Source organism: Hyla sarda, chromosome 6 (genome assembly GCF_029499605.1).
Source record: "Hyla sarda isolate aHylSar1 chromosome 6, aHylSar1.hap1, whole genome shotgun sequence".
NCBI classification, from domain to species: domain Eukaryota; kingdom Metazoa; phylum Chordata; class Amphibia; order Anura; family Hylidae; genus Hyla; species Hyla sarda.
This window is the reverse complement of record NC_079194.1, coordinates 167,047,118-167,061,414: the sequence shown is the minus strand read 5'-3', so window position 1 is coordinate 167,061,414 and position 14,297 is coordinate 167,047,118. Positions and strand designations below refer to the sequence as shown.

At 43.2% G+C, this 14,297-nt stretch overlaps 1 protein-coding gene across 7 annotated transcripts in view; it reads left to right on the top strand.

Annotated features, from left to right (window-relative positions):
- Positions 1 to 14,297, top strand: part of ANKRD27 (ankyrin repeat domain 27) — a 131,914-nt gene that overhangs the window by 22,379 nt on the left and 95,238 nt on the right. For all 7 annotated transcript variants that reach the window (XM_056525725.1, XM_056525729.1, XM_056525731.1 and 4 more), the window contains one exon: positions 767 to 996. In XM_056525725.1, coding sequence (XP_056381700.1) covers positions 895 to 996 — 102 coding nt within the window. In that variant the 5' untranslated portion in view covers positions 767 to 894. The remainder of the gene's footprint in view (positions 1 to 766; positions 997 to 14,297) is intronic.

The window sequence follows — 14,297 nt, the reverse complement described above, 5'->3', positions numbered from 1 at the left end:
CTGAACTAAGTTATGCAGGATAAGTCATCAACTGCCGAGCCGAGAAGTTCGTGACGAATCGAATTTACTGTAAGTTCACTCATCTCTACTCCCTTCCAGTCTTTTTTTGTCAGCAGGTGGGGCAGCATGGTGCGGTGGCACTATTTTTCTCCTCTTCTCTCGTCTGCTTTGCCCTGGCGGCAACATAAGGGGCAAGTCAGTGGCCTGTGCACTGCTAGAGCGTACTGGGGAAGGGCCGGTTTTCACACACCCCTCTCCCCTAAACCTCCCCTTACATGCCCCTCCCCCTCATCTGTTTAGTCAGAACCTTTGGACACTCCTCCCGCTGTAATGCTTATTCATGTGAGGTCCGGCAGAACACCCATGTGGTCGGAGGCATTCTGAATTGACATTGGCGGTGCGAGCACCCCAGATTGAGAACTTGTAGCAGCTTACAAAATTCTAAATGCTGCATTGGATGTGAATAGAGTAGACTGATACAGAGCTGAGTTTTTACGTTTGCCATAGGGCCCATTGTTTTCATTTGCACCTCTGTCTTTAGCAGATGTCAAAATGGAAAAAAATATTTGCAAAGTACGGTAGATAGAATTGACAGTCAAATTTCCCTGATACTCTGGGCTGTGCTGAGAGATGGCTGTTATAATTGTACATGCCATAGAACAATTCTAAAGACCTTTTCTTCTGTTATGTAAGTGGAGTAGTCTGAATATTGGAGTATGTCCAAAATCTCTGTGTGATGGTGTTTTTTGTATCCTTGTCTTCCCAGGAGTACAGTTATTTGCACAGAGAAGGTACCTCGAAGTTTCAGTCCATGTTAATAAGAAGATATGGGGGAGGAGACATGACGGAGATCACTTCCCTGCTATTAAGCAGCTGCTAGAACTGACAGCCCTTATGGCTTTATATGATGAGGACATCTTGAATAACGCTTTTTATCTGGCTATTCAGAAACAGAGACCTGACCTTATCACGAAAGTTGCAGAAATTCACGGCATTGTAAGTACTCCTGAGATGCCACAATATTTTACATTTGTAAAGATATCCTAGTATTTAATACTATATCAGTAATAGTGTTTTGGTAATGTATATAACTTAAAGGGGTTTTCTCAAAGATAAGTGTGTAATTTTTGGAATCCCCCCAAAAAGAGGGTCCTATGTCCCCTATTTGATGGTGGACTGACATGCATGCTTTCTGTTTTATTCTTATACATAAGCCGTATTTTATATTAGTTCTATTCTTGTGTATAGGGGGGCAGTATTATAATAGTTATATGGGGAAATGTATCAAAACCTGTGCAAAACAAAAGTGATGCAGTTACACAAAGCAACCCATCAAGAATGCAGTGATTTTTCTTAATTGCACTTTCCTTATAATAACCATAATGCTTCCAATTTTCCACCTACAGACCCATATAAGGGCTTGTGTTTTTGTGTCACCAATGATACTTTGTAATAACATCACTCATTATTCCATAGAATCTGCAGTGAAACAAAAAACATTTAGCAAAAAAAAAAAAATACCATTTTGCAAATTTTGGGGGGTTTCTTTTCCATGCAGTGCATTTTTTGGTGCAAATGTCACGTTATCTTTATTTTATAGGTCCATACAATTACGATAACCCCTTTTTATATAGTTTTTATTTTACTATACAAATTACCGTATATACTCGAGTATAAGCCGAGTTTTTCAGCACGATTTTTCGTGCTGAAAACACCCCCCTCGGCTTATACTCGAGTGAACTCCCCCACCCGCAGTGGTCTTCAACCTGCGGACTTCCAGAGGTTTCAAAACTACAACTCCCAGCAAGCCAGGGCAGCCATCGGCTGTCCGGGCTTGCTGGGAGTTGTAGTTTTGAAACCTCCGGAGGTCCGCAGGTTGAAGACCACTGCGGCCTTCAACATCATCCAGCCCCCTCTCACCCCCTTTAGTTCTGAGTACTCACCTCCGCTCGGCGCTGGTCCGGTCCTGCAGGGCTGTCCGGTAAGGAGGTGGTCCGGTGAGGAGGTGGTCCGGGCTGCTATCTTCACCGGGGAGGCCTCTTCTAAGCGCTTCGGGCCCGGCCTCAGAATAGTCACGTTGCCTTGACAACGACGCAGATACGTCGTTGTCAAGGCAACGGCTCTATTCCGGGCCGGAAGCGCGGAGAAGAGGCGCCCCCGGTGAAGATAGCAGCCCGGACCACCTCCTCACCGGACCACCTCCTTACCGGACAGCCCTGCAGGACCGGACCAGCGCCGAGCGGAGGTGAGTACTCAGAACTAAAGGGGGTGAGAGGGGGCTGGATGATGTTGAAGGCCGCAGTGGTCTTCAACCTGCGGACCTCCGGAGGTTTCAAAACTACAACTCCCAGCAAGCCCGGACAGCCGATGGCTGCCCGGGCTTGCTGGGAGTTGTAGTTTTGAAACCTCTGGAGGTCCGCATGTTGAAGGCCGCAGTGGTCTTCAACCTGCGGACCTCCGGAGGTTTCAAAACTACAACTCCCAGCAAGCCCGGACAGCCGATGGCTGCCCGGGCTTGCTGGGAGTTGTAGTTTTGAAACCTCTGGAGGTCCGCATGTTGAAGGCCGCAGTGGTCTTCAACCTGCGGACCTCCGGAGGTTTCAAAACTACAACTCCCAGCAAGCCCGGACAGCCGATGGCTGCCCGGGCTTGCTGGGAGTTGTAGTTTTGAAACCTCTGGAGGTCCGCATGTTGAAGGCCGCAGTGGTCTTCAACCTGCGGACCTCCGGAGGTTTCAAAACTACAACTCCCAGCAAGCCCGGACAGCCGATGGCTGCCCGGGCTTGCTGGGAGTTGTAGTTTTGAAACCTCTGGAGGTCCGCAGGTTGAAGACCACTGAGGGCGAATGATGAGAAGAGGATGATGAAGGGGGGGGGGGATGATGAAGGGGGGGGGGTGTGGGATGATTACAAGGGGATGATGAAGGGGGGATGTGTGGGATGATAAGGGGATGTGTGGGATGATGACAAAGGGATGATGAAGGGGGGATGTGTGGGATAAGGGGATGTGTGGGATGATGACAAGGGGATGATGAAGGGGGGATGTGTGGGATGATGACAAGGGGATGATGAAGGGGGGATGTGTGGGATGATAAGGGGATGTGTGGGATGATGACAAGGGGATGATGAAGGGGGGATGTGTGGGATGATGACAAGGGGATGATGAGGATGTTAATGACGGGTCTGGATGATGACAGGGGGGGATGAGGTATTTCCCACCCTAGGCTTATACTCGAGTCAATAACTTTTCCTGGGATTTTGGGTTGAAATTAGGGGTCTCTGCTTATACTCGGGTCGGCTTATACTCGAGTATATACGGTATAACTTTTTGTAAGAAAATTAGTTAGCTTAAATTGTCCTCCTCTTACCCCTATAATACACTGGATTGTGACCAAAAATCATCAATTCTGGTCTTTGATATTATTTTCGTTTACACTATTTTCCGAGCGGTTTCATTAACATTTATTATAATGGTTCAGACATTTCCGCACACAGAGATGCCAAATATGTTTTGTTTACATTGTTTTATTTAGTAAATGGGAAAAGTGGGATGGGGCTATTTCAACTTTTACTTATGTTTTATTTTTTTTTAGTCCCCATTGTGGATTATCAACTACTATCTATCAATTGCAAACAATGAACAATGTTGTGGAGTAGGACAGCATTGAACAGTGTTATCAGTGCTCCACTAATACAGGCTGCTGAGGCTGCCTGCATATCTGGAGCGCCAATTGGAAGGGGCAGAGCTAGGTAAGGGACATCACCCATCATCTTAGCTGATCAGGACCGAGGTATTTTGTGGCTGTGGTCATAGCACCAGATGAGAAATGCGCTCAGCTCTTGAGTGCGCGTCATACAGCTGGAGTGGAGGATGTACATGTATGGCCTCCATCCTCTAGGGCAGCGGTACTCAACTGGCAGACCGCAGTCCAGATCCGGACCGCGGACGCTAGTCATCCGGACCTCTGGCTGGTTCAGGGAACTGTACAGAGATGGCAGCCTCTGTCCTGGCATTCATATGTATCTGTGTCTTTAAGACACTGGTACAAATGAATAGCTGAGCGCTGCCAGAGCGAGGGAACGCTGTGCTCCCTGTCCGGCCAGCGCTTCTCCTATGACACAGGCGGTGGGATTTAGCACTGCCTGCATCATCTGCTCTAAACAGGCCTGACCAGAAGAGGCCAGAGCAGTGGAGCAGCACAGGACCTGAGAATCAGCAGGACCGGGCCATCCGCGGGGCCAGCCATCTGCACCCGTCACCGTTATGGTGAAAGTAAGGCGTATTGGGGGTGTTGGCGTTAGGGTTAGAACGCCAAAATAAGAAAAATTTGGGGGTTGGGGGAGTGTGCAAAAGGGATAAAGAGGTCTGGGGGGCATAAAAGTGAATATAAAAATGATGCAGGGGTCTTGGGGTGGGGGTGTTAGGGCATAAGGGGGATAAAAGGGGTCTGGGGCATAAAAATGAAATTATGAATGATGCAGGGGTCTTGAGGGGGGGGGTCAGGGCAAAAGGGTATAAAGGGGTCTGGGGCATTAAAGTGAAAATAAGAATGATGCTTGGAGTCTTGGGGGGGGGGGGAGTGTTAGGGCATAAGGGGACAGAGGGGTCTTGGGGGGCAGTAAAGTTTAAAGAAGTATGATGCAGGTGTTAGGGTAGAAGGGGACAGAGGGGTCAGAATTTTTTTTTTTTTAAAGAGTAATAATGCAGGGGTCAGGGAGCAGAGGAGTCCGGATGAGGACTTAGAGGTCAGGGGGGCAGAGGTGTCTGGGAGGATCTATATGAGGGGGGGGGGGTAAAGAGGGATCTGGAAGAGTACCTAGGGATCTGGGGGCACTTAAAGCCCATCCACATTGAGGACATATCTCTGGCGGAAATCTGCTTGCAGCGGAGTCCAAATTTTTTCAATGGTTTTCTGCTGCTTTGTGTATCCTGTGGGACACAGTGGAATTCCCCCAGCAGAATGGATGTAAACCCAGAGAACAAACCTGTTCGTTCTTTGGGTGGACGTCCATTCTGCTGGTGGAATTCCACCGGACTGCATTGTCATCTATAGAGATGGTGCACATCCGTGCAGTCCTGCCGCCAATGGCTCCAGCAGTGCCTGCAGCAAACGGACATTCAACCGACTAAATGTCCACATTGTGGAGAAGCTTTTAGGGGTCTGCAGGAGGAGGGGAAAATTGGTCTGGGGGGAGCACAAGGGTGTTCTGACAAACATAGGAAATGGTGTCTGGCAGTTATAATGATTATTGTTGTCATACAGAGGATGAGGATCTGCTAACAAAGTAACCAATGATGTCCGGACGTCAGACTCTGCAGAGAAGATGGAGCTGAAAGAAGACGAAGAACAGAGGAAGAAGAAAAGGAAAGACAACAGAGAAAAAGTCTCCTGTGAATCATTATACAACTGTGTATGCTGCCTGATGGTGCCCATCAGAGCTGGAGTCACTTGTAATTTCTGCAGTGATGATGGCGGACCCTGTACCCCAATCTGTGGCTCTACAGCTGTTACAAAACTATGACTCCCATAATGCCTGAGGCTTTTCAACAGCTGGAGAGAGTCTGACTTCTGCGACACCTACCGTTAAAAAAATGGGCTGCATAGTCTAATTTGCCTGGGCCTATTTTTGCTCCCATTCCGGCCTTGGAAGTATGTGTATTACTGGAATTTCCCAACCTTTATCTCTACAGTTGTTTCAAAACTACAGTTCCCATCATGCTCTTCTGTCTACATGATGGTAGTTGTAGTTTTGCAACAGCTGGAGAGTTCATTTGTGGGGGGGGGCACCCCATTCATTGTTTTAACCCCTTAACGACGCAGGACGTATATTTACGTCCTGCGCCGGCTCCCGCGATATGAAGTGGGATCGCGCCGCGATCCCGCATCATATCACGTCGGTCCCGGCGCTCATCAACGGCCGGGACCCGCGGCTAATACCACACATCGCCGATCGCGGCGATGTGCGGTATTAACCCTTTAGAAGCGGCGGTCAAAGCTGACCGCCGCTTCTAAAGTGAAAGTGACCCGGCTCAGTCGGGCTGTTGGGAACCGCCGCGGTGAAATCGCGGCATCCCGAACAGCTGACAGGACACCGGGAGGGCCCTTACCTGCCTCCTCGGTGTCCGATCGGCGAATGACTGCTCCGTGCCTGAGATCCAGGCAGGAGCAGTCAAGCGCCGATAACACTGATCTCAGGCGTGTTAATACACGCCTGTGATCTGTGTAGAAGATCAGTGTGTGCAGTGTTATAGGTCCCTATGGGACCTATAACACTGCAAAAAATTTTTTTTAAAAAGTGTTAATAAAGGTCATTTAACCCCTTCCCTAATAAAAGTTTGAATCACCCCCCTTTTCCCATAAAAAAAATAAAAACAGTGTAAAAATAAAATAAAAATAAACATATGTGGTATCGCTGCGTGCGTAAATGTCCAAACTATAAAAATATATCATTAATTAAACTGCACAGTCAATGGCGTACGCGCAAAAAAATTCCAAAGTCCAAAAAAGCGTATTTTGGTCACTTTTTATACCATTAAAAAATGAATAAAAAGTGATCAAAAAGTCTGATCAAAACAAAAATCATACCGATAAAAACTTCATATCATGGCGCAAAAAATTAGTCCTCATAACGCCCTGTATGTGGAACAATAAAAAAGTAATAGGGGTCAAAAGATGACATTTTTAAACGTATAAATTTTCCTGCATGTAGTTATAATTTTTTGCAGAAGTGCGACAAAATCAAACCTATATAAGTAGGGTATCATTTTAACCGTATGGACCTACAGAATAATAAGGTGTAATTTTTACCGAAATATGCACTGCATAGAAACGGAAGCCCCCAAAAGTTACAAAATGGCGTTTTTTCTTTGATTTTGTCGCACAATGATTTTTTTTTCCGTTTCGCCGTGCATTTTTGGGTAAAATGACTGTCACTGCAAAGTAGAATTGGCGACGCAAAAAATAAGCCATAATATGGATTTTTAGGTGGAAAATTGAAAGGAAAAAACGAAAGTGCAAAAACGGAAAAACCCTGAGTCCTTAAGGGGTTAAGGGTCACAGAGGTATAATTTGCATCAGGGCACAGTGGCAATATAATATTCGGGGGCCCAGCATGTGGTAGTATTATACTCAGGGGCACAGTGTGTGGCAGTATTATACTCAGTAGTATTATACTCAGGGGCTCAGGGGTACGGTGTGTGTGTGTGTGTGTGTGTGTGTGTGTGTGGCAGTATTATACTCGGGGGCATGGTATGTGGCAGTATTATACTCAGGGGTACGGTGTGTGTGTGTAGCAGTATTATACTCGGGGGCATGGTATGTGGCAGTATTATACTCGGGCACGGTGTGTGGCAGTATTATATTCAGGGGCATAGTGTTTGACAGCATTCTATTTAGGTATACAGCATGTGGCAGTATTATATTCAGGGGCACAGTGTTTGGCAGTTGGAGACTGGTTATGACTTATTAAGTACTAATTTATGTTCTACAACAGGCAGTGCCTATTTCTGGCATGGCACTGTGGCCACTAGGTGCGAACCAGGTCTTAGGGTTTAGCTCGGACCTTCACCGGCTGGCAGACCTGGAAAAGCGGACCCCTACTAAAAGTAGTTCATCTGCTCTAGGGGTTAATTTTTTAAAAGTCCCCTGAAAAATAAAAGAAGCTATCTGATTGGGCAACCAGTTCTGCTCTGCACAGGTTTTGAATAATCTCCCCAATATTCTTATATATAGAAGCAATATTATAATAGTTATATTATCAGTTATATAGATTTTATTGTGGTGCTAATGTGTACATGTGGCAAATTTATTAATGATCACATGGCATTTGATAGATTTTGCACAGGTACACAGTTCCTGACTTTTTAATTCCGTATACCATTTTCTATTGTTTACTAGTTGCAAAAAAAGTGAATCTTCTTTTTATCCCATTGCAGAAGAATTAGCAACTTGTTACCACCAAAACAAAACTGTGTTAAATCAAAGATATGTGGCAGAGGGTGTGATACAAAGGGCAGATGGAATTACCCTAGGGGCAGATGACATTAATGGGGTACTCCCCTAGGAAAAAAATATATATGTAGAATATAATTTTATTTAATTTTTTTTTAACTCAACTGGTTAAACAAAGTTAAACAGATTTGTAAATTACTTCTATTAAAACATCTTAATCCTTCCAGTACTTATCAGCTGCTGTATGCTCCAATGAAAGTTCTTTTCTTTTTGAATTTACTTTCAGTTTGACCACAGTGCTCTCTGTTGACATCTTTGTCCATTTTAGGAACTATCCGGAGCAGGATAAAGTTTATTATCGGGATTGTCTCCTGCTCTGGACAGTTCCTGACATGGAAAGAGGTGTCAGCAGAGAGCACTGTGGTCAGGCAAAAAAGAAATTCAAAAAGAAAAGAACTTCCTCTGTAGTATACAGCAGCTGATAAGTACTGGAAAGGTTAAAAATTATATTTAAAATTATATTTAAGTAATTTACCACTGGCACCAGTTGATTTTACTTTTTTTTTTTTTTTCCAGTGGAGTACCCCTTGTATTTGTGACATCAGGTCGTGGTTTATCCTCAATGCCACCTGAAGGTATACCACTGGATCCTGGGCTAGGCACAGGGGCAATCATGACTCAGATGCCAAGTTACGGACAACGGTAGCTTTACTGAGGTTAGACCGGTGGAAAAGTCTATACAGTTCAGCCAGGCCCACGGAGGTGACTATTGACTTCAGATACCTTAAGGGCTTTCTGGGACTTGTAGTAGAGGTGGACAATTTAGTGCAGGCCACGTTGACTAGACAGATGAATTTAACTTGACTGACAAGACTGTATCACCGGCTTACTTGTAGCTTGTGGCTGCAGACTGGACTTGAAGCCTCCTATGACTCTGGACACACACTTAGGCATGACCTGACTGGACCTTAGCAAGGACTAAAAGAGTGTGCAGAAGCTCCACCCAGGGCTTATATGGGGGAGGCTCTGGTGGGGTCCCATTGGTCACCCCTAGGTCACCTGGTCACTGATACCTCCTGGGTAACAATCACACGGTAAACATTCTTAAAGGTATAACATTCTTATATATATATATATATATCTCTATCATAGGAATTATATACAAATACAGTAAACAGATGCAAGGGGGGAGGAGCAGGGGACACTGCAGGAGGCTGCCTGACAGGGCAGCAAGGGTACAGGGTAACATCTCCCGTACTGGGCCACCACAGATATATTCCCCTCATAATCTTTAACCCATCTTTAAAATTGTTGGCTTTAAATGAATGTTTAAAGGAGAACTGTCACTAAACTCCCCCCCCCCCCCCCCCCCCGCACTAACCAGAGGTACTGGCTGGTAGTGCGGGGGGTGCTGATTAATATACTGCCTACCATGCCCCGATCCGCCCAGCCATTCGCCCGTTACCTTAATTATTCCTGATATGCAAATTATCTTCTAACTGGAACGGGTGAGGTTACATGCCTCCATCTGGCACTGTGACACCAGTGCCGCTCGTCCACAGCACCGCGCGGCTTATGACTATTCATCCCCTCCCTCTGCCCCCTCTCCTTTCCAGTCTGTACAGGACTCTACTGCGCTGAGGCCACTTCTGGGTGTACACAGGAAGCGGCACATGTGCAGTGGAGTCCTGTACAGAGCAGGGAGGAGAGGGAGAGGCGGAGGGAGGGAATGAATATTCATAAGCTGGGCGTCACAGTGCCAGATGGAGGTATGTAACCCCACCCGTGCCAGTTAGATCATTTGCATATCAGGAATAATGAAGATAATGGGCGGACGGCTGGACGGATCCGGGCATGGTAGGCAGCATACTGATCAGTGTCCCTCGCACTACCAGCCCGTACCTCTGGTTAGTGCGGGGGGAGTTTACTGACATTTTTTTTTTTTTTAAAGCAAATTTTTACCAACACTTACATTAGTCTGAAAACAATCTAAAATTCTTACTCCATTGATATTGCTGTGGATGTAATAGTGTTACCCTCCTACAGAGTTGGCACCACAATGTTTGGACACACATTTTTTAACATTGATATGATTGGGCACAGTAAGCTGACGACTAACTTCTACGGTGACCTTTACAATAAGACTTGTCATTTCTTATCCCGTTTTTAACAATCTACAATATTAATGACTTGAAATGGAAATAGGATGCAGTTGACCTTTACGTTTTAGAGTTAATTAAAAGCCCCCATGTCACATTTCAACACACAGCGGGATGAACTGTGTAGTGCACAGTATTATTTCCTGGTTGTTGTTTTTTTAGTTATACCAGTGGTCTCCAAATTGTGGCCCTCCCAAGATGTTTCAAAACTACAACTCCCAGCATGCCAGAACAACCATTGACCAGTTTGGAGACCATGTAGTTAGACTAAGAAAAGGTGTTTGTGTTTTATTTTGTTTATGTTTTTCATATGGGTAGAAAGCTATGATGCATACCTGAGCTGTGTCTATTCTAAGCACTGAATGTAGTTTACTAGTAACTGCATTTGGTTTATTTCCAAACATATGTGGCATGGGGCTGTTCTTTTGATTCCAGAAATGGACTGACCATAGTTATTGGTAGACAATACTCCATTGAACTGAATGAACACAGCTCAGGTATGCAGCTGTAGAAATCAGTATACTTTACTGCTGGTGTGCTGACATGTATAGCAAATGTAGACAAACGTGAACTAAGCCTTTATAGGGGGAGATTTATCAAAATCTGTATAGACAGAGAATGGAGCAGTTTCATTTTTCAGACGTGTGTTTTTTTTTTTTTTTTTTTGTTTTTTTTTTTATAAAAGGAGAAATCTGGTTGCTATCAGCAACTGCACCACTCTACCTCAATACAGGTTTTAACAAATCTCCTGCAAAGTGAACCTTCCACTGTGTCTACAAATAAAATAATTGGGATCATACATGAGTGTACAATCTATCTATTGGGCCGTTCTAATTCTTCCCCTAATTATGGAATTGATGTATTGATGGGAAACAATGGAAAGGAATATTTTTTAAGCATTGAAGAACTTAAATTTTTTTTTTTTTTGTGTTTAGATAAAAGCAACAAAGATAATCTAAAAAAAACTAAAATTGCATTAAAGTGTACCTGTCGTCAACAAAAACTTTGTCATGTAGATAATACCGTTATATATATTTGTTATTTTTGTCCCTGCAGCTATTGCCTGTGTGCCTCTATGAGGAGTCCAAATACAGGAAGTGCCCTCACTTCCTGTATTCGGACTCCTCACAGAGACATACAGGCAATAGCTGCAGGGGCAGAATTTTTTTCACCCAAAAATGATACACAATTTTCACCAATGTATATTACAAATATCCATATAATGGTATTATCTACATTATATAAAAAGTTTTAGTTGACGACAGGTTTACTTTTTAAAGGAGAAGTATCGTGGGGAAAAAACCTCCTTTCCATACGTTTTAGATTGTGGGGGGGTCGGTCCGACCACTGGTACCCCTCATGATCTCCTGTATGGGGCGCCAGCTCTCCCCTGGAGCGGCTCATCACGAAGCAGCATCCGACACACCACCTTCATATATCTCTATGGGAGAGCTTTTTGGCTATTTTCAGCACTCCATAGAGATATATATGGAGGGGATTGTGATTCGCCGATCTCGGGTGAGCTGGGGCCCCTTACAAGAGATCACAGGGGGTCCCAGCAAATGTACCCCTCCGCAATCTTAAACTTATCCCCTGTCATTTGGAAAGGGGATAAGTGTCCCCCCCATGAGATCTATTATATCTTTTAATTAGTAAACAATACCAGAGAGAAAATGATTTTTAATAAAACAGCAGTGTAGTATTTTGTGTTCATAAACATAAATCCTAAATAGAACTGCACAACTTTTTCCAAAATGGTTGATCCTCCTTTCCAAGCCCCATGGCTCTGGGCGAATGACTTGAGGCCTCGCCTGGTCGTCGGTTCCAGCTGGATCTTGTGGTTTATCCTGTGACCATTCAAGTGTACAGATGATAAGCTAAAACTGAGGACTCCTCTGTTCTCCTTGGAGAGCGTGATCCTGCCTACATGCCGGCTCTAAGGAGGATAATGGAAAGCATCTCCCACCCCTTCTGATAACTGTAGAGAATTTATAAATGTACCGTTAAATTATCTGTAGTGCTAGAGATTACTTGTGTTTGTGTAATTGTCTCAAATCTACTGCTGTTTCCATGTTATTTGTATTTGAGAAAACCCAGCCACTTAAAATGAATTTAGAACAGTCAAGAATTCATGTGATTTATATCGACAGTCCTTCATGATTTAGAAAGATCTATATGTATTGGTCGAATAGACAACAGGCTAATGGGCATGAAATGATTGATTTTCTTGCTTTGTTAAGCTCAGAGTCTTCAAACGACTCGAATATATTAGAGAGTTCTGGTTCATTATGACATTTGGGATTATTATAGGGGTGGCCTGCTTGCCAGTATTATCTTTATTTTCTTCCTGCAGGAAATGGTATGCTGTACCTCTGCCAAATGCTAAGAATTAGCCTGAAATCTGTTCCTTAAAGTCCTATGAAAGATTTATACTATAAACTTAACAGAAAGCACTGAATGGGACTTGGATAATAAATTGTACAATAAGGATAGTGCGAACTTGGATCTGGTAAGTAGAGGTAACAGGCAATAATAAAGTGCATGTGTGACTGGATTATTCAGAAGCTGGAAAATTGTTCATATATAAATATATAAATGTGCAGACACTGTTAAAAATTAAGTGGTATGGTATTATAAAATATTCTATTAAAAGGAGGTGTGCACCTGATAAGGTGCATGGTGAAGCGCAATAAAAGCAGGATATAAATAAGGTGCATTAGAAGCTGAAGATACTTCGGAGGAGCTACATTAAAAGAACAATCTTTTGAATAAAAGGTTTATAGACTCATCTAATAATGCAGGAGGAATGCGTGTTATACTAGACATTTACTTGCATTCCTTTATGCTGTAGGTATATTTTTCCTGTAGCGTACTTGCCTTTTAAATAGATGGCAGGAGGTGTGGTTCCAAGATGTTATTTTTTCCTTTATTATTTATGTTATATACTATAACTAACTTTGGGCATATCGCATAAAGGAGGAATATCTTACACATCTTGGAACCACACCTCCTGCCATCTATTTAAAAGGCAAGTACGCTACAGGAAAAATATACCTACAGCATATAGGAATGCAAGTAAATGTCTAGTATAACACGCATTCCTCCTGCATTATTAGATGAGTCTATAAACCTTTTATTCAAAAGATTGTTCTTTTAATTTAGATCCTCCGAAGTATCTTCAGCTTCTAATGCACCTTATTTATATCCTGCTTTTATTGCGCTTCACCATGCACCTTATCAGGTGCACACCTCCTTTTAATAGAATATTTTATAATACCATACCACTTAATTTTTAACAGTGTCTGCACATTTATATATTTATATATGAACAATTTTCCAGCTTCTGAATAATCCAGTCACACATGCACTTTATTATTGCCTGTTACCTCTACTTACCAGATCCAAGTTCGCACTATCCTTATTGTACAATTTATTATCCAAGTCCCATTCAGAGCTTTCTGATACTTTATTACATTTATTGTATATATTTTTCTGTATAAGATACAGGGACTTACATGTACAGTATAGCAGCAGTCTGGGCACACTTTCTAATCTCCTTTTCACCCACTACCCGTGCTAGTGTTTTATATACAGTCATGGCCGTAAATGTTGGCACACCTGAAATTTTTCTATAAAATCTAAGTATTTTGACTCCATAAAACTTTTTCATTTTTCCGTATATAGGGCGGTATGAGGGCTCATTTTTTGCGCTGTCATCTGTACTTTTTGATACCACATTTGCATATATAAAATTTTTAGATCATATATATTTTTTTAATAAAATGTGAAAAAAGCTGCATTTTTAGACTTTTTATTTTAATTTTTTACGCTTACGCCATTCACCGTACGGGATCATTAACATTATATTTTGATAGTTCAGACATTTACGCATTCGGCAATACCAAATCTGTTAATAAAAATAAAAAAATAAAAAAAAATTACGCTTTTTGGTGGTAAAATGGGAAAAACTGACAATTTTGTTTTTTTACACTTTTTTTGTCCCCATAGGGGACTATCTATAGCAATCATTTGATTGCTAATACTGTTCAGTGCTATGCATAGGACATAGCACCAATCAGTATCATCAGGGATCTTCTGCTCTATCTCAGACCAGAGCAGAAGACCCCGGGAGATGGCCGGAGCCAGGTGAGGGAACCTCCGGCTGCCATGTTGTATGACCGGATCAC